Source organism: Camponotus floridanus, unplaced genomic scaffold (genome assembly GCF_003227725.1).
Source record: "Camponotus floridanus strain SB8 unplaced genomic scaffold, Cflo_v7.5 scaffold32, whole genome shotgun sequence".
Classification (NCBI taxonomy): domain Eukaryota; kingdom Metazoa; phylum Arthropoda; class Insecta; order Hymenoptera; family Formicidae; genus Camponotus; species Camponotus floridanus.
The window spans coordinates 588,878-609,763 of record NW_020229459.1 but is presented as its reverse complement, the minus strand read 5'-3'; the positions used below and the strand labels follow the sequence as shown (position 1 = coordinate 609,763).

Below are 20,886 nucleotides of genomic sequence, written 5' to 3'. Positions count from 1 at the left end.
ATCCCGACTGGTTCTCCTAGGATGTAAACGGAGTTTTAGACACTCGATTTCGCACACGAGTTTACCTATCTATAATTCTGGATATAATCTATGATTCTTCTTTCATGAGATATATATATATATATATAACACATAAATATAGTGGATGGGTTTTTCTCTCCATGGAGATGGAATAATTGCAGATAAATTGACAGGGAGGATTCATTGCGTGAGCAAAAGTATAAATACATAAACAATATATTTTCCGCTTCAAAGAATCCAATAAGATAAAAATGGATGAAGCTAAATTTCTAAAAAGGTGAGGAGCCACCGTTTTTGCGTCTGTCAAATGTCAGTCATCTGTCAAACATGATTTTACGTCTTGATATATTTAAAAATATATTAAAAATATATCTGTCAAACACATGATTTTACGTCTTGATATATTTATATATTTATATATATTTTTTTATTATATTTTATTTATTTATTATTTATTTATTTATTTATTATTTATTTATTTATTATATTTATATATTTATGGTAAATAAATTATTGTATTATATAATTTTAAATAAATTATTTAATATTATGATATTAATTAATTTATTTAATATTAAATAATATTAAATAAATATTTACATGATTTTGTGAAAATTTCTTGTATCTCATGAATACAAATATGAATGTAATATATTTTTTACATTTATGTTTAGAAAAGTAAGATCTGGTACCTTAGATGTTCACCCGACAGAAAAGGCTCTGGTAGTGAATTATGATGTCGAGGCACTGATATTGGGAGAACTGGGAGATCCTATGCTTGGTGATCGTAAGGTGTGCTTCTGCAAGTAAAAGAAAGGAAATAATAGTTTTGTATAAGACAAGTATTATTTTTATTATTTTTTTTATAGGAGTGTCAAAAGATAATCAGACTAAAAAGCTTAAACGCGGATACGAACGTCTCCCTCTTGGCCAAAGAAGTGATGGAAAAGTGTTCATTGATTCACGAATCCAAGCTACGTGAGGTTGAACAATTAATTTATTATTTACAAAATCGCCGGACCAATGATACCAATACAGGTAATTTAGCACATCTTTCTTCTGCTCCATCGTACTTTAAAAATTTATTACATTTTAAAATCTTTATAGGTAGCGATAGTTCTCATCCACCAAGACCAGCATCATCAAATTCAATGATTACAGAAAACAGTGAAGTTGAACGCGCAGTTATTAGTAATGTTGACAGTTATATTGAATTATTGTACGAAGAAATACCAGGCAAGATTAAAGGCTCATCGTTAATTTTACAATTAGCAAGGGTTCCTGATAATCTCTTGGAATTGACCAAAAATGGTACAATCTTTGTACTTATTATTACATACTTTTTTAAATAATTAATAATTTTAAAAATAAATTTTATGAATAAATTTAATTTTAAATTTAATTTTAATAATTTGAAAATAAATAATTTTATGAATAATTATACAATAATTATGGCAAAATTGTGAGATGAATGATATTGTCGTCGAAAATGCCTAATTAATTATGACAATATTTAAATGGATGTTTTAATATTTAATGGGATGTTTTCTTTTTATTGCAGAATCATTATTAAGTGCATTAGCTCGAGTTCTAAGAGAAGATTGGCGGCGCAGCATAGAATTATCCACAAATATTATTTATATTTTCTTTTGCTTTTCAACATATAGCCAGTTTCATAATATTGTACTTGAATACAGAGTAAGTTAAAAATATTTGATATACCTTAGAAAATCAAATATTCTGATTTATGGATTAAAATTTACGCTTCTTTCTTTGTAGATTGGTTCTCTTTGTATGGATATAATTGACTTTGAATTACGTCGTTATGATCAGTGGAAGGAAGACATGGAAAAACGTCGGAAACAGTTCGAAAACACCACTGGTTTAACGTTTTTCCCAATGGGAAATAATGACAATTGTGATAGGAAGATTAGGATCATTGATGACATTTGGAATATGGAAGGTCCATTAGATTATGAAGTCAAGAGGCGATCCACAGATATATCCATATCTGTATCTGAGAGTGACATTAAGAAGTTGAAAGAGGAACTTGAGAAAAGTCGCAAAAAATTTAAGAGTTTAACTAAAAAGCAAGAACAGCTGCTGCGAGTTGCGTTTTATCTGCTCTTAAACATTGCTGAGAATGCTATGGAAGTTGAAAGAAAGATGCGAAAAAAGAATGTTATTGGAATGTTGATTAAAACATTAGACAGAACAAATACTGATTTATTGATATTAGTTGTCACATTTTTGAAGAAATTATCTATCTTTCGGGAAAATAAAGATCTTATGGTAATATTAAATATAGTATAATATTGACAACTTGCACTTATAAATAACATAAATATATAGATATTAATATATATTTACAGGCAGAGGAAAATATTATAGACAAATTACCAAGACTTTTACAAAATAATAATACTGATCTTGTATTAAGCACTTTAAAGCTGTTATTTAATCTTTCTTTTGATTTTAAACTGAGAGCAAGAATGATTAGAGTTGGCATGCTACCAAAATGGATCAAGTTGCTTGGTCAAGGTAGGAATTGTACTTTTAAAATCATGAAAATATAACTATTTTTATATGAAGCTTTAAATTCTTATATATAAAATTTTTATATAATATTATGCTTACAGCTGATATAAAAAGTAAGAGCACAATTCTGGGCTTGCTCTATCATGCCAGTATGGATGACAAAGTAAAAGCAATGTTTACAAATACGGATTGCATTCCAATGGTACATATACACTATCTTGGAAAATTTTTATACAAATTTAGGGAACTCAAAGAGTTTCCCCATCATTTTATATATAACGTGTATCATTTGTTTAGATAACAAACATGATATTAAATTTCGAAGACGAACATGTAAGGTCTGAATTAATAGCACTTGGTATAAATTTAGCTATTAATAATAAGAATGCACAACTCATGGTGGAAAATAATCGTTTGCAAGGTCTTATAAAAATTGCATTCAGAAATCAAGATGCTCTTATAATGAAGATGATTAGAAATATTTCTCAACACGATTCGACGAAAGAAAATTTTGTCGTGAGTTGAGGCTTTTTTTTTTATCGAGATTAAGAGAACAATATCATGTATCAATTATTTTCTAATTCTAATACTAATGTTATTTTCGTTCATACATGTTTAGGAATTTGTGGGTGATTTTGCTATGGCTTTGACTCAATCTGATTCTCAAGATTTTGTACTAGAAGTAATTGGTGTATTGGGCAACTTAGAATTGCCTGACTTGGACTATTCTCAAGTCATTCAACGTTGTAATCTTATACCATGGATACGTAATAATTTAGTTCCAGGTACATTTCTTCCTTTCTCTCTTTATTTTATCTTAGTTTTTTGCTCTTGATATCGAAATAGAATGAAAATCTGAAATTTATTTCAACTTTTCCTGTTTTCTTTATATTTGCAGGTAAGGCACAAGATGATTTAGTTCTTGAGGTTGTCATATTTTTGGGCACTGCGGCTTACGATGAAGATTGTGCCCGTTTATTGTGCAAGGCTGATATACTTCTCTCTCTCATCGAGCTTCTTAAAGGTATATATTCAAGTTTTTTGGATACACACACTTAAAAAAAAGATTTACGAATTTATACAAAAGAAAAGCACTATATCTTCATCATGTATAATATTGTAGCTAAACAAGAAGACGATGAAATGGTTTTGCAAATAATTTACGTTTTTTATCAAATTGCAAAACATGATTCAACGCGAGATTATTTGATTCGCGAGACTGGCAATGGTAATGATCAATTTCCTTAATTATTGAGCCTTATTAAAGATGTAGAGCAACAAAGTATCTTGTGAATATTTTTAAACAGTCTCTGTGATGAATATAAAAAATCGTGATTGCATTTGCAGAAGCTCCTGGATATTTGATCGATTTAATGCACGACAAAAATCCTGCAATCAGAAAAGTCTGTGATACGTGTTTAGATGTCATTGCTGTAAGTTACTTGGAGGAAATATCTCGCGTGCAAATCTCTTCTCTTGTTTTTATATAAGTTTATAAACAGCTTCTTGTAAATAATACTTTACGAGATAAACTATTTGTATTAACGTTTCTTTATTTTTTAATTTTTAATTTCTTAATTTTTTAATTTTTTAAATTCTAGATGTGCGACAAGAATTGGGCGGCGCGCATAAAAGTGGAAAAGTTCCGGTCGCACAATCAGCAGTGGCTGGAAATGGTTGAATCTATAGGATCGGATTCGACCAATCATTTGTTAACGGATGACGACGATAGTCTATCTCCATTTATTAGTGGTGACCTATTAAAACATACTATACTGTTTCCCTCTGGTACAATATTTATTATCTTTTTTTAATAAAATTATATTATTGTTTATCGCACATTCTTACGATAGATTGTTGTGTTTGCATAGGTAATGCAGCATCATTTAATGCAGATGATGGATTTTCAATTATGAAAAATTCATCAGAATCATCTGAAAATCCTAGTCGGCCTGTCAGTAGGTATGTCTCGAATGATGCGAATATACAGGGTGTCCCATTTTAATACATCTAGTCGTAGCTTCATCGAGCACTTTTCGAGTTATGAGACTTGAAATAATTTCTTAATTTTATATAAACTATAAAATATCTAGTAAAATATTCATTTTTCGATTATCTTACTTTAATACTTTTATATAAAATAATGAGAGGAATCAATTGATGTAAAGAAAACATAATTATTTTTAAGAAAAAAATATGGAATTGTTAATTGCAAATTCCATATTTTTTCTTAAAAACAACTGTATGTTTTCTTTACACCAATTGATTCCTCTCATTATTTTGTACATAAAAGTATTAAGGTAAGATAATCGAAAAATGAATATTTTACTAGATATTTTATAGTTTATATAAAATTAAGAAATTATTTCAAGTCTCATAACTCGAAAAGTGCTCGATGAAGAAATACTTTATTATAATGTTTTGGAAAGCTCTCGAGATGAGCTACAAGAATATGCAAAAATATATAGCGTGTTCCATTTAAAAAAATTGAAGTAACCTTCGCATGTCCTTCAAATGACTCTTCAAAGTCAAACCAATGGTACCCTCTTATGGCACCCTTGAAACCATACAACTTTTGTCTGAAATATTTTTCTCTCTCGGGCTTGGTTTTCGAGATATTCGACTGGATGGATTAAAATGGGACACTGTATTTGATGCTTTGGTGCACCATTAATTCATTTTTTACGTATATTATAGGTATCGAGATCTCGATGACATAGGCGAACTCGTGGCGCGTTCTAAATCTCGCATGTCCATTGGTTCAGGTATAGAGGATTTATATTACAATTCTAGAGTGAAATTCAGTGATACAGATAGTTCCCACGTATTGATATAAAAATTAATTCCAATGTTCTGATGTAGATATGTGATCTAACTTTTCAAAAATATCTAGGACATTTTACATTATCTGAACATCATATATGTTTGATGTAAAAAGACAAAAAGGAAAAAAAGAAATGTTTGCAATACTATTTATAAAACCACATGCCTGCTCGAACCAAAGATTTTATTATACATATAGACTGCTTTGATCTCATAGTTAAGTACCTTAGTATTTTTTTATTTCTTTTTTTTTTAATATATTGAGTTATTTATAGACATCAAAGCACTTTACACTGATGCATAGTGCACTATTATGTTGCAAATAATTAATAATTAGGATATTAATTATATTCAAATCTTTTTTATCTTATAATAGGCTTTCAGACAGTGAGGATAGCATAAATGTATATGTGGTTAAATGTAAAATTAGTATTTACAATATTTTTAATCTCGTGTAGTATTTATATATCGTTAATATCAGTTAATAAGAAGACAAGCGGTGTATGAAAATATTGAATGTTTTATAGTAAAAGAATAGAATACTATATTTCACGACATTTTTATTCATTACAGCCAATTGTGCGATAAATTACATAGATATGTATATAATTTCATAAATATATATACATATGTATATGCAGGGTTGGGTAAGTTTATATTTTTTTTTAACTAAATTAAGTTAAAGTTAATGGGTTAAAAAATTAATTTAGTTATGTTAAAAGATATACAAATAAAAAATTAACTCAATAAAAGTTACGTTAAGATTAAATTAACGTTAGTTAAGATAAAAGTTAAAATTTTGGAAAGCATTATTTCACTTTATATTAAATTAGATTGTAATTTTAAAATTAGATTACTCTAAATAATATGAATCATCAAATAAATTTGGAGGGAAAGTTAATAAGTTTAAGTTTATGTGTTTTAAAAATAACTAGTTAAAGTTAAAAGTTAACTCTTTAAAATAATTAAATTGAGTTAAAAATTATTAACTTTTTAACTTTTAACTAATCAACTAGTTATTACCCAACCCTGTGTATATGATACATACATACACACACATATATATGTATATTTCTAAAATTATTTTTCCTAAAAAATAATCGGTACTTATTTTATGTTTATCTTTTGTCAGTTTTGCACCTCTTGTCTCTTTGTGTTATCAACTTATCGTATTTATTGATATATAAGATAGTATTTTATTACATTATATTAATAAAATGCATGACTTGTAGCTACTCAACTCTTCTTCGTGATAAAATAAATTACAATATGAATTTCGGAGTTTGTCAGTTAGCAATTTATTTAAAAAAATAATCTCCTTATAATCCACATTGTTCTCTTATTAAAGTTATTGAATATAATTTATTTAAGATCTATTGACATATTCTGGGTCTATTATTAGAACTGAGACTTTTTCGTATAATGGATTCACCTGTAAGTTGAAATATGATAGTGTAACTGTTATCTCCATCGGTGAAAAACATGTGTTCCTTTAAATCCCAGCTGGTAGGACTATCTGCAAATCCTTGTACATCTAAACTGACCCATGGTAAGGTCTTTCGTGATAATACGTATTCTTTCAATGCATTATACATCTCGTGCATCTTCTGTCGTGTAAAGAACCCAGTCCATTGTAAATGCTGCACTTGTCCAATATCTATAGAAAGCGGAGGGCACTCATATGTATTTACATAGTTATCTGTTTCTCCATTAGACCTAAAAAAAATATTGTAGCTATCATATTTTTGTAATCTTCTCTTATTAATCACAGATGAAGAATTGTTACTTTAAGGTACAAATTATAACATACAGATCACCACCAATGCTAAAGATTCCAAGCCATTCAAAAAATTTATCCAAGTTGCATCCTTCTTGAAGAGTGGGTAATGCCATTGAATATTTTGTTCTTTGAGAAAATGTCTGATGACAGAGACAAACCTCATAATTGCGTGCGTAGAACCATGCTGCTATTGATGATTGGACATAAATTAGTGTCTGAAATATTTAAATGGTAATCAGAAAATATGTATGAATATTATAATATTATTTATGTATTATAAGAGAAGAAAAGTTGCATACTTGGTGGATCCCAGGACACTATAACATCAAAACTCTGTTTGAGACGTTGTTCCAGCGCTATTCGAGTCCTTTCATAGTTCTTCTTACCAGGAACAAAATTTTCACTTTTCAGATTAATTGTTACTACTGATAATGTGTATGTATTTGCACCGATAAAAAAAAAATGTTCAAATATATAAAGAATGTATATAAAAAAATATATGGATTACAAAATATCATAGATATTGACATGTAATTTTAAGATTTAATTCATTGTTATTTCCTTTCTACTTACCATAACGTGTGTGAGGTTTGCAATTAAAGGAAGATGCCTTGCCTTCTAAACCAAGCGCTTGATAGTCTTCGGTTAGCAAAGAAAGTAGCAGGTATCCAGTTGGAGTAACACAAATGGAATTTTGCAAATCTATTTTGTTTTCTATTGTCATAAGGCTGACTTCTCCTAAAATTTTAAATATAGATTCCAGTAGAAATATAAATATAGAAATAAGAGGGAATAAATTTTTTAATTCAAGTTAATTGAAAAGAAGAAAAATTATCTTTCTTTTCAAAGGAAAGTGTGTGCTCTTTACTTCAAAATATCACAAATATTACACTTGTGATTATAAAATGCAATTATATGAGGAGAAAATCAATAACAAGTGTAACGCATGTTTACCTTTCTTAACAAAAGCCTCAATAAATTCTGTGCTTAAGAGATCGCAGACTCGCAGCGCATTTATCCGATAATAATCCGTGTCCTCTGACAGACAATTCCTTAAAGTGTCAGGAATGGTGACAGTATCAGGAAGCACCACAGACACCTAAACGATGTAGAAAACAAATAGCATCAATATTTAAAAAATTTTTTTAATTGAAATTTAGAATGCTATATTTATAAATTGGAATTTAGATGCTATATTTGTTTTCTCGGTAGAAAACTAATATAGCATCAATATTAAAAAAATTTTTTAAATTAAAGTTTTAAAAATTGAAATTTTAAAAATTAAAATAAAATAATTTACTTACCGAGTGATTGAAATAATGAGTGTTCATCACAGCAGGTATATCTATTTTTGTAAAATCTCTCCTATCCATGGATATATAATGTCGTGGTGGTTTAAAATTGGATGTCTCCGGACAAAGCATATTGACAAAATATTAATGACAGCTAATGATATGATGACGCTTTTCTCCTCTTATGAATCCTGACGAATACCTGAAGAATATGATTTTAAATAACATGGTTCATTTAGAGTCGGTAGGAAGAAATGCCTTCATTATTTTTATATAATCTAACCTGAGGTTTACATTAGATTAGGTTAGATCAGATCAGATCAAGTTAATTATCTTGATTTATATTTTAATAATTTTACAATGCATTTATTTTCGTTATAGTTAATTATTGATTGCCTCTCATTTTCCAGGAGACTATAAAATTTTTGTCATGATATTTTTTAAATTTTTGTAACGACAATTTATTCTCTAAATTTTCAAAAGATTTAACTTTTAGTTGGAAAATACTTATTTCTTGTATTTATGTTTTGATTGAATAATTCCTGCCATATCGCTTACTCTATGTTTTAAAGGAATCTCCTTGGCATTGGAAGTAATCAGCAATATGCATTTCGCAAGACACATTCCTTTTGACATATGATTTGTTTAAATATATAACAACGCAAGGGTCAACAGTCTACTTGTCTACAAATATTCACAAACATAGAGAGAGTTACTCAAGAGCCTCGGTAGCGCAGTAGGCAGCGCGTAAGTCTCATAATCTTAAGGTCGTGAGTTCGATCCTCACCCGGGGCATTTTTTTTTAACTTTTTTTTTTTAATAAGATTAAAAATGAATACTGTGCTAAATACTAATATTTTATGTAATATAAATTATATAAAATTGATATAAATTATAATAGATTTATGTATTATATATAAATCTTATAACTTGCATTAATTTTATATAATTTATGATTATAAGATTTATATATATATACAAATATAAATATATAATTTATATTTATATAAATATATAATAAATATAAATAAATATAAATATATAAATAAATAAAATATATAATATAAATATAAATAATGAAATATATAATATAAATATATAAAATATATAAATTTATTATATATATATATATATTTAATTACAAGATTTATATATTATATATAAATATATGGAAAGAGAGAAAACTATGTAACATAAATATATAAATTTATTGTATATATATATATATATATATATATATATATATATATATAATTATAAGATTTATATATTATATATAAATATATGGAAAGAGGAAGCTTCACAAATAAAAAATTTTTTTCTCAAATAATAAAGTATTTAAATAATAACTCAAGTAAGTCAAATTGATTTAATAATCAATCGTTTTTATTTTCGTCTCTTTCTAGATTCATTAGGGTTTCTTTTCATCCAGTATTTGACAGCACCGTCCGGTCTTATACCTAACATAGCCGACTTAGAATTTATATCGCGCATAACGAATGGAGAATATCCAGCTATATAATCGTCATCGAGGGGATTGTTCTTGGTGCGCGCCAAACGCGACGTACGTTGCTCTGGCATTGGTTGATCCTCGCACAAAATGGGATTGTTTGCGTGCTTTCCACCTTTTGGCATCGGTAATGGGAACTAAAAAAATTTCGATTTTCATTTTTATCGCACATGTGTGTGTGTGTGTGAAATTAAATGTAAGAATTAATTATATTAAGAATTAATATAATAATAATAATTAATAATAATAATAATATTAATAATAATATAATAATAATATAATATAATAATATTATTAGAATTAATATAGTAATATTAATTAATAATAATAATATAATATAATAATAATATTATTAGAATTAATATAGTAATTAATAATAATATAATATAGTAAATATATATAGTAATTAATAATAATTAATTAATAATAATAATTAATACTAATAATAATAATATTAATATAGTAATATAATAAGCACACATACCCTCTTTCCTTTGGCTGAGAGAGGTCTCCGAAAATTTATATGGATTTGTTGTTTTCCATTTTCATCTAACGTGACTTCTACCTTTTTCAGTGTCTTATTACCACAATGCGGGCAGAAAATCTTTGTCATGACACTAGTAGTCTTAAAACAAGCATAGCATCTAAATATAAACGTTCGCATCTGTTTAATCACTCTGCCATCTAATGCAACTACATTCAGTCCCATTTGCATGAGCACATTTTGCATCGCAAAATCCATCGTTAAGCACGCGACAGTAGCGGTCTTTTCCTCGAGAATCTCCGAATCCATTTGCTTTTTTACATTGGCAATGTTTGCTAAAATAAATTTATAGATATTAATATTCACAAATATATGAGTGGATTTTACTGATCCATCTTAATCAGATTTTAACAAATTATAATTTTAATTTACCTGGTGTGATCCAATTCCCGTCATCGTCATCGTCATCATTTTCATCATCTTCATCCTCGATCAAATCTATGTCACTTTCTTCACTTTTAGATGTTGCTGTATTAAGTGGAACAAGAATATCGTCCATAGCGTATTTTTTCTCACCAACTTTTAAATCTGTTGGATTACAATTCAATTTAGCAAATTTTTCAGTTAAAGTTATTGGTTCTGGTTCACTGTCTTCATCAATATCTGATATTGCAGTTTCATAATCTGACTCGATTTCATTCGACGATGTATCAGATAATTGCTCTTGCATCTCTATGTCGTTTATTGTATCATTCACAATTGATTTTCCTGTAATCTGTATGTGTGTAATATTTTCTTTAAAATCTGTTTTTTCTGCATTATTCATAGAAGCCTCTGTATCATTATCTTCATCTAATTCTGTCTTTTCCTAAATATAGAACATAAATAGTAATAAGAAAAATTATTGCATTATATACAAAATTTATCCTAAAAATTTATCTTAAAAAGTTATATACAAAAGTGTATAAAAATATCTTACTGTTTTCTTCGGCATGTAAAAACCAATTGGTAATTTAAGATCATCCCCATTTTGCTTATCTTCAGTAGGTGCAATAGTCCTAATTGTTGGAGCATCTTTTAAATGTGCTGTCCCAACTTTTTCTTTTTCCAACTGATAAGTGAGTGCAATAACTTTGATGTCTGTAGCCGACAAGCTGGTATAATCGCCACTTTTCTTAGAAAATTCAGTCACTGTAAATATATTCCAGATATGTTAATGTCAGAATGATCAAATAAAATGATATAAAAATATAAATAAAATAATAAAATAAATAATAAATAAAATAATAAATAAAAAAACATATAGAAATGTATCAATATGACATAAACAATACAAAATGCATTATCAAATATGCTGTTATATATTTATCACTAGTGAAACATATTAATTTCGTCTCCCATACCAGCAATTTAGTTTTTAAACATAAAAAAAATATTTTTAAAATGAAAAAATGATTGAATACATGAACAACTGCATATTTTGTTGTATATATTTTTAGCAAATGATATGTTTAAAGAGCTTCAATTACCAAATTTTATATTTTCACTGAAAGCTTCTTGAACTTTCAAATCATATGGTAGAACAACTAGTCTTCTCAACTGCCTCTTGCTCGTGATTTCATCGACAACAGCTTGTTCTGTCAAAATGTTGACTCCAATATCCTAAAAATATTTTTAATATTTAAAAAACGTTATAAAACTAGAACATATTTTCATACATTTATTTTTTATTATACATTATTTTTTACTATACATTTATTTTTATTATACATTATTATACATCTATTTTTTAAATAAAATTAAATCGATTATATATTTATTAATATTCATATATAATATTATATATGTATTTTAATATATATGACTAATATTATATATATATTTTATAAGTAATATTATATATATATTTTATATGTATATTAATAAATATAATATTATATATTATATTTATTAATATACATATAAAATAGTTTATACGCATAACCTCGTAATTAAAATAAACAATATACTCATTTATGTGGATTTATAAATATATGTTTAATTTATTCAATAAATACCTGCAAAGGAGCATTTCTTATAAAAGCACTCGTGTCAACGATTAAATATTGTATCTTATTTTTATTATCCATGATATCTTCAAGATATTTCCAATTTCCACACGTGGAAAGAAAAATGTTTGTTTTTGTCATCGATAAAATACTATTAAAGATGGTCAGCCATGGGTTCGTTGAAAACATGCCCTAAAGTGTTTTTATGTCGATAGAGGGCGATATTGCTTTCAGGGATAATCGTGACACTTCTCATTCTTCTCCCTGTCAAGTTCATGCGTGTTGGGTGTCTGAATAAAATTTTGAGGGGATTTAAAATCATAAAGCAAATAAAGGAATTACGAGATATTACTTTGGAAATTGTATCTTGAGTCTTGATTAGGACAAAAGTACACCAAAAAAAAAAAAGAAATGGTTACCGGACGTACATTACATTTTGTATTCAAGATACCCGATCGCAGATTGACGGCGAAATTTTATCGCGAAATTCTTGGGATGAAGGTAATTTCTTGTCTTTTTTTTTGCATTTTTCTGATAATTCAATTTGTTTATTACAATTTATAGGTTTGTTTTTTCACAGGTTTTGAGACACGAGGAATTCTCAGATGGATGTGAGGCTGCGTGCAATGGGTCAGTAATGATAGATTATAATAAATTACACTAGTCATATGTATATTAGTCATGTATATTAGTCATAGATTATTAAGTAAATAATAATTTCTACTTTTATTATTATTTATATAATAACAATTAATACTATTTAATAATAATTTTTACTTTTTTTTTATAGACCATATGCAAATCGTTGGAGTAAGACAATGATAGGATATGGCCCTGAGGATACACATTTTGTCATTGAATTAACATATAATTATGGAATCAAGGAATATGAAACTGGAAATGATTTTAGAGCCATCACTATTCGTTCGAAAGATATCATTGAAAGAGCACGCACCAATAATTGGCCAATTCACGAAGAGGATGGAAAATTTGTGATGCAAGCACCTGGTGGATATAAATATCACGTAATTAATGAGCAACGTCCTACTAATGGTGGTAAAATATTTATTTTTCAATTTTATTATCACAGAAATGTAACATAAATTGATTTGTCTTGTTAGTATATAATAAATAACATTAATTTATATTAATTATATTTTCAATATAACTATTTTCTCTTCTGAATTTGTGCTATCATCTTGAACAGATCCAGTAGAGAAAGTTACTTTATCCAGTTCTAATCTTGAACGCACCATTGCCTATTGGAAGGATATTTTGGGATTAAAGATATTTGATCAGAAAGATAAAAGTGTATTGATGGGCTATAGTGAGGATCAAACCAAGCTCGAATTTGAAGATATTGGTGAGTATATGAATATAATGTATGTAATAATTTAATTATTTTAATTTTTTATTAAATTTATTATTATATTTAATTCTGTATGTTAGGTACTGAGGTTAATCATGCAAAAGCATACGGACGTATCGCTTTCTCTGTACCATTTTCGGAGCAACCAATGATTCAAAAAACTATTAAAGAAAGTGGGAATAAAATCTTGACTGATCTTATAACTTTAGATACACCGGGAAAAGCTTCAGTAAGAGTTATCATTCTTGCTGATCCAGTGAGTAGTTAGATTCTATTGTTAACTAAAATATATTTTATCAATCTACATAAATTTAATAATTATGTTTCTAGGATGGACATGAGATCTGCTTTGTGGATGATGAAGGATTTAGACAACTATCAGTACCAGATTACCCAAGTGAAGCAATTTTGGACAGATTTATTCAGAAGGAAGCATCTGCTACAACAGATAATGCATAAATAATTTTCTCTTCCATATTACAGTATTTTCTTTTTATTTTTTTAAAGAAATTTATATGTAAAACTTATATATATATATGTTATATATAAAAATTTATATATATAAAAATTAGTGGTGATGGAATGCTAATCACAAGGAGATTTATATTTAAGCATAATGCAAGACATCTAAGTAAAAAAAATGTAAATATGCAAACAAGAAACTCGTTTTGTGAAACAAATTATATTTTTTGTAATAGATTCTATGAAAGACAAAATATTAAGTACTTATGTATATATTTATACTTATCATGCTAAATTAAATGTTGTTACACAAAAATTTATTATTGAACTAAATCGAAAGGAAGTAATTTTTAATGTCACACGTTATATATCATCATTCTATTATACTTGCCACACATACTCATGTTATGTACTCATTTGATGAAGTTCCAGTCGAATTGGATCCTATCCTATGTCCAGACGATGAACTTTTATGTTCGGAATTTGATTCAATATGCGAACCCCGTGATGGTGAACCTCGTGATGGTGAACTCTGTGAAGACGATCTTCCCGAGGAAACTCGTGAGCCTCGTGAAGACTTCCGAAATGCGATTACATCAGCTAAGAAGAAAATATGTTCATGTTTACAATAAATTCACATGAACATTATTATTGAGAAAAAGTTATGATATATATTAACAAGCTAAGATATATTGCGCGAGTTGTGAAAAGATATTTTTGATGCTAAAAAAAAAGTCATTTTATGACCTGCATTGCCATGATGTCGATGATTGATCAGATGATTGTACATTTGTCGTGCAAAGCTTATTTGAGATGATATATGCAAAAATGATCATTAATACAATGATGCTGAATTAGTATCATTAGTATAGTATAAAATAATATTCTTCATAAAAGTTTCACGTTTCAGAAAGAGAAAAAGGAACAAGCATATTAATGAACAAGCATATTTATGATAAATTTGCTGCGACTCATGTATAATAATAGAATTATTTATTATACATAAAAATATATATTTTTGTACTTACCAGCAAGAACAGTTAAAAGAAAGAAAAGTAGCAAAATTCGAATTTCCATTGCTATTATATGGGAGCGATGATAAACAATGATAAACTAAAACTGAAATGCTTAAATGCTGGAATGAATATATATGTTTTATATTGTGTTTATTATTTCCCCTCTCCTCAGTATTTGTATTACGTCTTTCTTGAAATGATAAAAGCTAAAAAATTATGTTGATCTTTTGATCATCAATTAATACAACTAAATATTTTCAGTATAATCAAAACTGATAAATGCTGATATATCGCTGATGTATGCGGTTTCATGTTACATGCCAGTTTTCTTATCTTGTTTATTATTGAAGTTCAATTTAATAGGAATAGAGAAAATGATGACTAGAAAATATAATTTTTCATAGAAAGCCTTTTCGTAAAAATGGAATATGTTGATATGTAACATAAAGCATATATCAGCGATATATCAGCATTTATCAGTTTTGATTATACTGAAAATATTTAGTTGTATTAATTGATGATCAAAAGATCAACATAATTTTTTAGCTTTTATCATTTCAAGAAAGACGTAATACAAATACTGAGGAGAGGGGAAATAATAAACACAATATAAAACATATATATTCATCATTCTAGCATTTAAGGATTTCAGTTTCAGTTTATCATTGTTTATCGTCGCTCCCATATAATAGCAATGGAAATTCGAATTTTGATACTTTTCTTTCTTTTAACTGTTATTGTTGGTAAGTATAAAAATATATATTTTTATGTATAATAAATAATTCTATTATTATACATGAGTCGCAGCAAATTTATCATAAATATGCTTGTTCCTCTCTCTCTTTCTGAAACATGAAATTTACGAAGAATATTATTTTATACTATACTAATGATACTAATTCATCATCATTGTATTAATGATCATTTTTGCATATATTATCTCAAATAAGTTTTGCACGACAAATGTACAATCATCTGGTCAATCATCGACATCATATGGCAATGCAGGTATAAAATGACTTTTTTTAGCATCCAAAAAATATCTTTTCACAACTCGCAAAAATATCTTATAGCTTGTTATATATATTTTTTTTTTTTTTTTTTTTTTTTTTTTTTTTACAACTCGCAAAAATATCTTATAGCTTGTTAATATATATCATAACTTTTTCTCAATAATAATGTTCACGTGAATTTATTGTAAACATGAACATATTTTCTTCTTAGCTGATGTAATCGCATTTCGGAAGTTTTCACGAGGCTCACGAGGTTCCTCGAGAAGATCATCGTCACGAGGTTCATCAGGAGGTTCTAGACATAGATCCCGCTCGAATGGATCTTCATCACGTGAGTACATAACATGAGTATGTGTGGCAAGTATAATAGAATGATGATATATAACGTGTGACATTAAAAATTACAGGTGATAAAAAGCATCATCGGCATCATAAATACACGTCCACCACATCTATCCCACTTGATGAAAGCACTATTACACCTTGTAAGTGATAGCAAATATGTGTAGTAATTATGAAATGTTTCCTTGAACAGTATGTGATATGAATATCTTTTCTTTGCACAGAATTAAATATAATAATAATAAATTTAATAAAAAATTAAAATAATCAAATTATACATTATATTCATATAATCACCAATATCTTCATGTTCCAGATTGGCTTTATCCTTCAACAGAAGCACGTTTATCTAATAAACAATCAGGACCATTAGGCATGGCAGGTATACAAAATAACTTTTTTAGCATATTCTAAAAATATGTTTTTTTATTTTATGTGTACTTTTATTCTTTCTCTCTCTGTTACGTATATAAAAAATAATGTGTTTATACTACATTTTATTACTATACTTACTGTAACGAGGAGGCGCTACTAGACCTTGTAAGTGATAGCAAATATGTGTAGTAATTATGAAATGTTTTCTTGAACAGTATGTGATATGAATATCTTTTCTTTGCACAGAATTAAATATAATAATAATAAATTTAATAAAAAATTAAAATAATCAAATTATACATTATATTCATATAATCACCAATATCTTCATGTTCCAGATTGGCTTTATCCTTCAACAGAAGCACGTTTATCTAATAAACAATCAGGACCATTAGGCATGGCAGGTATACAAAATAACTTTTTTAGCATATTCTAAAAATATGTTTTTTTTGTTTTATGTGTACTTTTATTCTTTCTCTCTCTGTTACGTATATAAAAAATAATGTGTTTATACTACATTTTATTACTATACTTACTGTAACGAGGAGGCGCTAGACCTTGTAAGTGATAGCAAATATGTGTAGTAATTATGAAATGTTTTCTTGAACAGTATGTGATATGAATATCTTTTCTTTGCACAGAATTAAATATAATAATAATAAATTTAATAAAAAATTAAAATAATTAAATTATACATTATATTCATACAGGGTGCGGCGTGGAAACCTGAAAGATGTTAAAACGGCGAAGCGCGCTCTGTAGGCGAGATATCGAACTCGTTCGACCGAGGTTCGAAAGAGGAAGAACAGACAATATTTTTCAGTTAGTCAACGAGCACCATGGGTGGCTGGAGTGCCGAGCATCGCGCGTTCGCTGTAGAGCGGTTTTTTCGTAACAATTCGTACACGGTAACTGTTCGTGAGTTTCGTAAAAAATTTCAAATTGCGCGTACCAAACCAGTTTTTTCTGACAATACCTTGAGGTTATGGGTTAAAAATTTTCGTGAGACAGGTTCTGTGTTAAAAAAGAAACCTCCCGGCCCTCCCTTGACCGTCCGAACCTCCCCAACGATCGCAAAAGTTCGTCTCAGTTTGGAAAACAGTCCGAGTCGATCCGCTCGTTTGCACGCGCAAAATTTGAAGATATCGGATCGAACCTTGAGGCGGATTCTTCATGAAGACTTGAATTTTCATCCATATAAAATTATGTACACCCAACAGCTCAAAGTCGCCGATCATAAGGAACGAATCCAATTCAGTCGAACGATGTTGCAAAAAATCAAGAGCAGAGAAGTTCCACTCGAAGACATCATGATAACAGACGAAGCACATTTTTATTTAAACGGTGATGTGAATAAGCAAAATGTTCGTTACTGGAGTGACGAGAACCCGCGTGTCATCAACGAGAAACCCCTTCACTCTCCCAAGGTTACCGTCTGGATGGGCGTTTCCAAGTGGGGCGTCATCGGTCCGTTTTTTTTCGGTGGAATGGTAAACGGGGAACGCTACCGAGAGTTGTTAACGAACTTCGTTCGGCGGGAATTGACGAAGAAGAAGAAACTGAGTCGAACATGGTTTCAGCAGGATGGGGCGCCTTGCCATACGGCGAATGAAACGATGACTGTTTTGAGAAAGATGTTTGGTAACCGCTTAATTTCGAGAACTGCGTCTCTCTCCTGGCCGCCACGCTCGCCCGATTTATCAGTTTGTGATTTTTTTTTGTGGGGGTATTTGAAGTCCAGAGTTTACGAAACGAAGCCGAAAGACTTGGAAGAACTCAAGACTGAAATTCGACGACATGCGGCCGCAATTCCGAAGTCAATGTTGGAAAAAGTGTACGATAGTTTTGTGAAACGTCTCGAAAATTGTGTAAAAAATAAGGGTAATCATTTGTCTGATATTATTTTTAAAACAACAAAGTTATGTAAATAAACTATATGACCAAAATATTGGGTCTGTTTTTTATTCCTGCACTGCTGCACTAGTGCAATAAGTTAGAAAGAGACAAACATACTTTCTTTCACTCTAACTAATTGCACTAGTGCAGCAGTGCAGGAATAAAAAACAAACCTCTAGTCTGTTCTTCCTCTTTCGAACCTCGGTCGAACGAGTTCGATATCTCGCCTACAGAGCGCGCTTCGCCGTTTTAACATCTTTCAGGTTTCCACGCCGCACCCTGTATACTTATTAATATCTTCAAGTTCCAGATTGGCTTGATCCTCTATCAAAAGCACGTTCATCTAATGGACTATCAAAACCGTATGGCATTGAAGGTATACAAAATAATATTTTTATTTTTTTTTTTTTTTTTTTTTTTTTTTTTTTTTTTTTTTTTTTTTTTTTTTTTTTTTTTTTTTTTTTTTTTTTTTTTTTTTTTTTTTTTTTTTTTTTTTTTTTTTACATTATTTCATAAAAATAATGATTTTATTAGGCATTATCTTCTAAAATATTACATATTTGCTTCTTTGTATGTGTACTTTTATTCTTTCTCTCTCTGTTACGTATATAAAAAATAATGTGTTTATACTACATTTTATTACTATACTTACTGTAACGAGGAGGCGCTACTAGACCTTGTAAGGGATAGTAAATATGTGTAGTAATTATGAAATGTTTCCTTGAACAGTATGTGATATGAATATCTTTTCTTTGCACAGAATTAAATATAATAATAATAAATTTAATAAAAAATTAAAATAATTAAATTATACATTATATCCATATACTCACCATTATCTTCAAGTTTCAGATTGGCTTGATTCTCCAACAATAGCACGTTTCATCTAATGAACTATCAGAACCATATGGCATTGCAGGTATACAAAATAACTTTTTTAGCATATTCTAAAAATATATTTTTTGTTTTATGTGTACTTTTATTCTTTCTCTCTCTGTTATGTATATAAAAAATAATGTGTTTATATTATATTTTGTTTTTTTAAGTATTTATCCTGGGAGTCAAGTAGGAAAACCAGATTTTACAACAGAAAATAAACAAAAAGCTGTATCGTAAAATGCTATTATTTTTGTGTGCTTACAGTGATACAGAAACAACATTACAAGTACTATATTTACAGATAACATCTGTATAATAAAAAAAGCACTAAAAGTTTAATGTTGAAAAAAGGATAAATATTGTAGACCAGCATAAGTATCTACCAATTATTCCACCGCTCTGTTTCATTAGAGTTTGCAATTTTCTTTTATAATATCATAAATATTATAAATAAGATAAAGATTTCAGTTTCAAATAAATTTATATATTTTATGTATGTAATACTGCGCACACATATTAAAAGGTGATAATATCGCAGTTACAATAAAATACAATCCAATGTAGTGATTTTTGGATCCTGAAAATAATTTAATTTGATTTATTTTTGAGAAATGCGTACAATACTTGAGAGCAAATTATTTTTGTGCCATGTATTACCTGTGTAAAATTCCACACACAGTATCATATTGTCTGCGATATATGAAAAGCTTCATCGATGAAATATGATTGAGATATAAGAAAAGTAATATAGTATTTGTAATGAATAACGTTAATGTGAAATACATAAATATTTTATATTTTAATTTCATATGATCAAGATGAGATAAAACACTCATGATTACCTTAAAAATGTGTGCACAAATATCATGTAACTTCAATAGCTGCACATTCGTCAAATTAATCCTATTACGTTAAATGAATCACAGCAGCTTGTTTTAATTTAATCTAACCTAACCAATTACATTATATGCTCCTCATTAAAATGTGTAAAACTGTACGTCGCACATTTAATACGATTAATATACTACGTAATAAAAT

General features: G+C 28.2%; 5 protein-coding genes and 1 non-coding gene across 16 annotated transcripts; 4 read left to right on the top strand and 2 right to left on the bottom strand.

The window, feature by feature from the left end:
* Positions 1 to 149: 149 nt before the first annotated feature.
* On the top strand, positions 150 to 5,998 carry LOC105254598 (kinesin-associated protein 3). 2 transcript variants are annotated; one of them, XM_025410493.1, is made up of 16 exons: positions 150 to 298; positions 696 to 813; positions 891 to 1,059; positions 1,129 to 1,332; positions 1,583 to 1,719; positions 1,801 to 2,313; positions 2,394 to 2,562; positions 2,661 to 2,761; positions 2,857 to 3,075; positions 3,179 to 3,344; positions 3,458 to 3,583; positions 3,683 to 3,787; positions 3,907 to 3,992; positions 4,161 to 4,347; positions 4,431 to 4,521; positions 5,257 to 5,998. In XM_025410493.1, the coding sequence occupies exons 1-16, from the start codon at positions 273 to 275 to the stop codon at positions 5,393 to 5,395; spliced, it is 2,556 nt and encodes an 851-aa protein (XP_025266278.1). In that variant the 5' UTR covers positions 150 to 272; the 3' UTR covers positions 5,396 to 5,998. The 2 variants fall into 2 exon arrangements, with proteins under 2 accessions (XP_025266278.1, XP_025266277.1); XM_025410492.1 differs by having other exon boundaries at positions 891 to 1,332.
* Positions 5,999 to 6,472: 474 nt separating this feature from the next.
* Positions 6,473 to 9,250, bottom strand: LOC105254597 (ribonuclease P protein subunit p40). Its single transcript, XM_011263377.3, is given in 8 exon segments — positions 6,473 to 7,098; positions 7,193 to 7,359; positions 7,361 to 7,377; positions 7,462 to 7,587; positions 7,736 to 7,900; positions 8,117 to 8,261; positions 8,467 to 8,656; positions 9,013 to 9,250. Coding segments are annotated over 7 exon segments (1,083 nt in total). The 5' UTR covers positions 8,587 to 8,656; positions 9,013 to 9,250; the 3' UTR covers positions 6,473 to 6,755.
* Positions 9,177 to 9,249, top strand: Trnal-cag. Its single transcript has one exon. It is a non-coding gene; the product is annotated as a tRNA-Met (tRNA).
* Positions 9,251 to 9,829: 579 nt separating the features above from the next.
* LOC105254596 (RNA-binding protein NOB1) lies at positions 9,830 to 15,566 on the bottom strand. Its single transcript, XM_011263376.3, has 8 exons — positions 15,356 to 15,566; positions 14,728 to 14,927; positions 12,506 to 12,786; positions 11,978 to 12,110; positions 11,428 to 11,639; positions 10,881 to 11,316; positions 10,449 to 10,783; positions 9,830 to 10,101 (listed from the first exon to the last, which is right to left on the bottom strand). The coding sequence occupies exons 3-8, from the start codon at positions 12,683 to 12,685 to the stop codon at positions 9,841 to 9,843; spliced, it is 1,557 nt and encodes a 518-aa protein (XP_011261678.2). The 5' UTR covers positions 12,686 to 12,786; positions 14,728 to 14,927; positions 15,356 to 15,566; the 3' UTR covers positions 9,830 to 9,840.
* LOC105254595 (glyoxalase domain-containing protein 4) lies at positions 12,785 to 14,366 on the top strand. The gene is made up of 6 exons (XM_025410546.1): positions 12,785 to 12,997; positions 13,077 to 13,126; positions 13,287 to 13,552; positions 13,704 to 13,859; positions 13,946 to 14,121; positions 14,196 to 14,366. The coding sequence occupies exons 1-6, from the start codon at positions 12,908 to 12,910 to the stop codon at positions 14,322 to 14,324; spliced, it is 867 nt and encodes a 288-aa protein (XP_025266331.1). The 5' UTR covers positions 12,785 to 12,907; the 3' UTR covers positions 14,325 to 14,366.
* Positions 15,567 to 15,967: 401 nt separating the features above from the next.
* Positions 15,968 to 20,205, top strand: LOC105254594. 10 transcript variants are annotated; one of them, XM_025410545.1, is made up of 6 exons: positions 15,968 to 16,086; positions 16,568 to 16,687; positions 16,764 to 16,841; positions 19,280 to 19,345; positions 19,816 to 19,888; positions 20,016 to 20,205. In XM_025410545.1, exons 1-5 carry the CDS (start codon positions 16,038 to 16,040, stop codon positions 19,857 to 19,859), a joined length of 357 nt encoding a protein of 118 aa, XP_025266330.1. In that variant the 5' UTR covers positions 15,968 to 16,037; the 3' UTR covers positions 19,860 to 19,888; positions 20,016 to 20,205. The 10 variants fall into 10 exon arrangements, 7 of the variants coding, with proteins under 7 accessions (XP_025266330.1, XP_025266329.1, XP_025266327.1 ...); XM_025410544.1 differs by having other exon boundaries at positions 15,969 to 16,086; positions 19,274 to 19,345; XM_025410542.1 differs by lacking the exons at positions 15,968 to 16,086; positions 16,568 to 16,687; positions 16,764 to 16,841 and adding exons at positions 16,983 to 17,080; positions 17,412 to 17,477; positions 17,784 to 18,954 and having other exon boundaries at positions 19,822 to 19,888.
* The last annotated feature ends 681 nt before the right edge of the window (positions 20,206 to 20,886 follow it).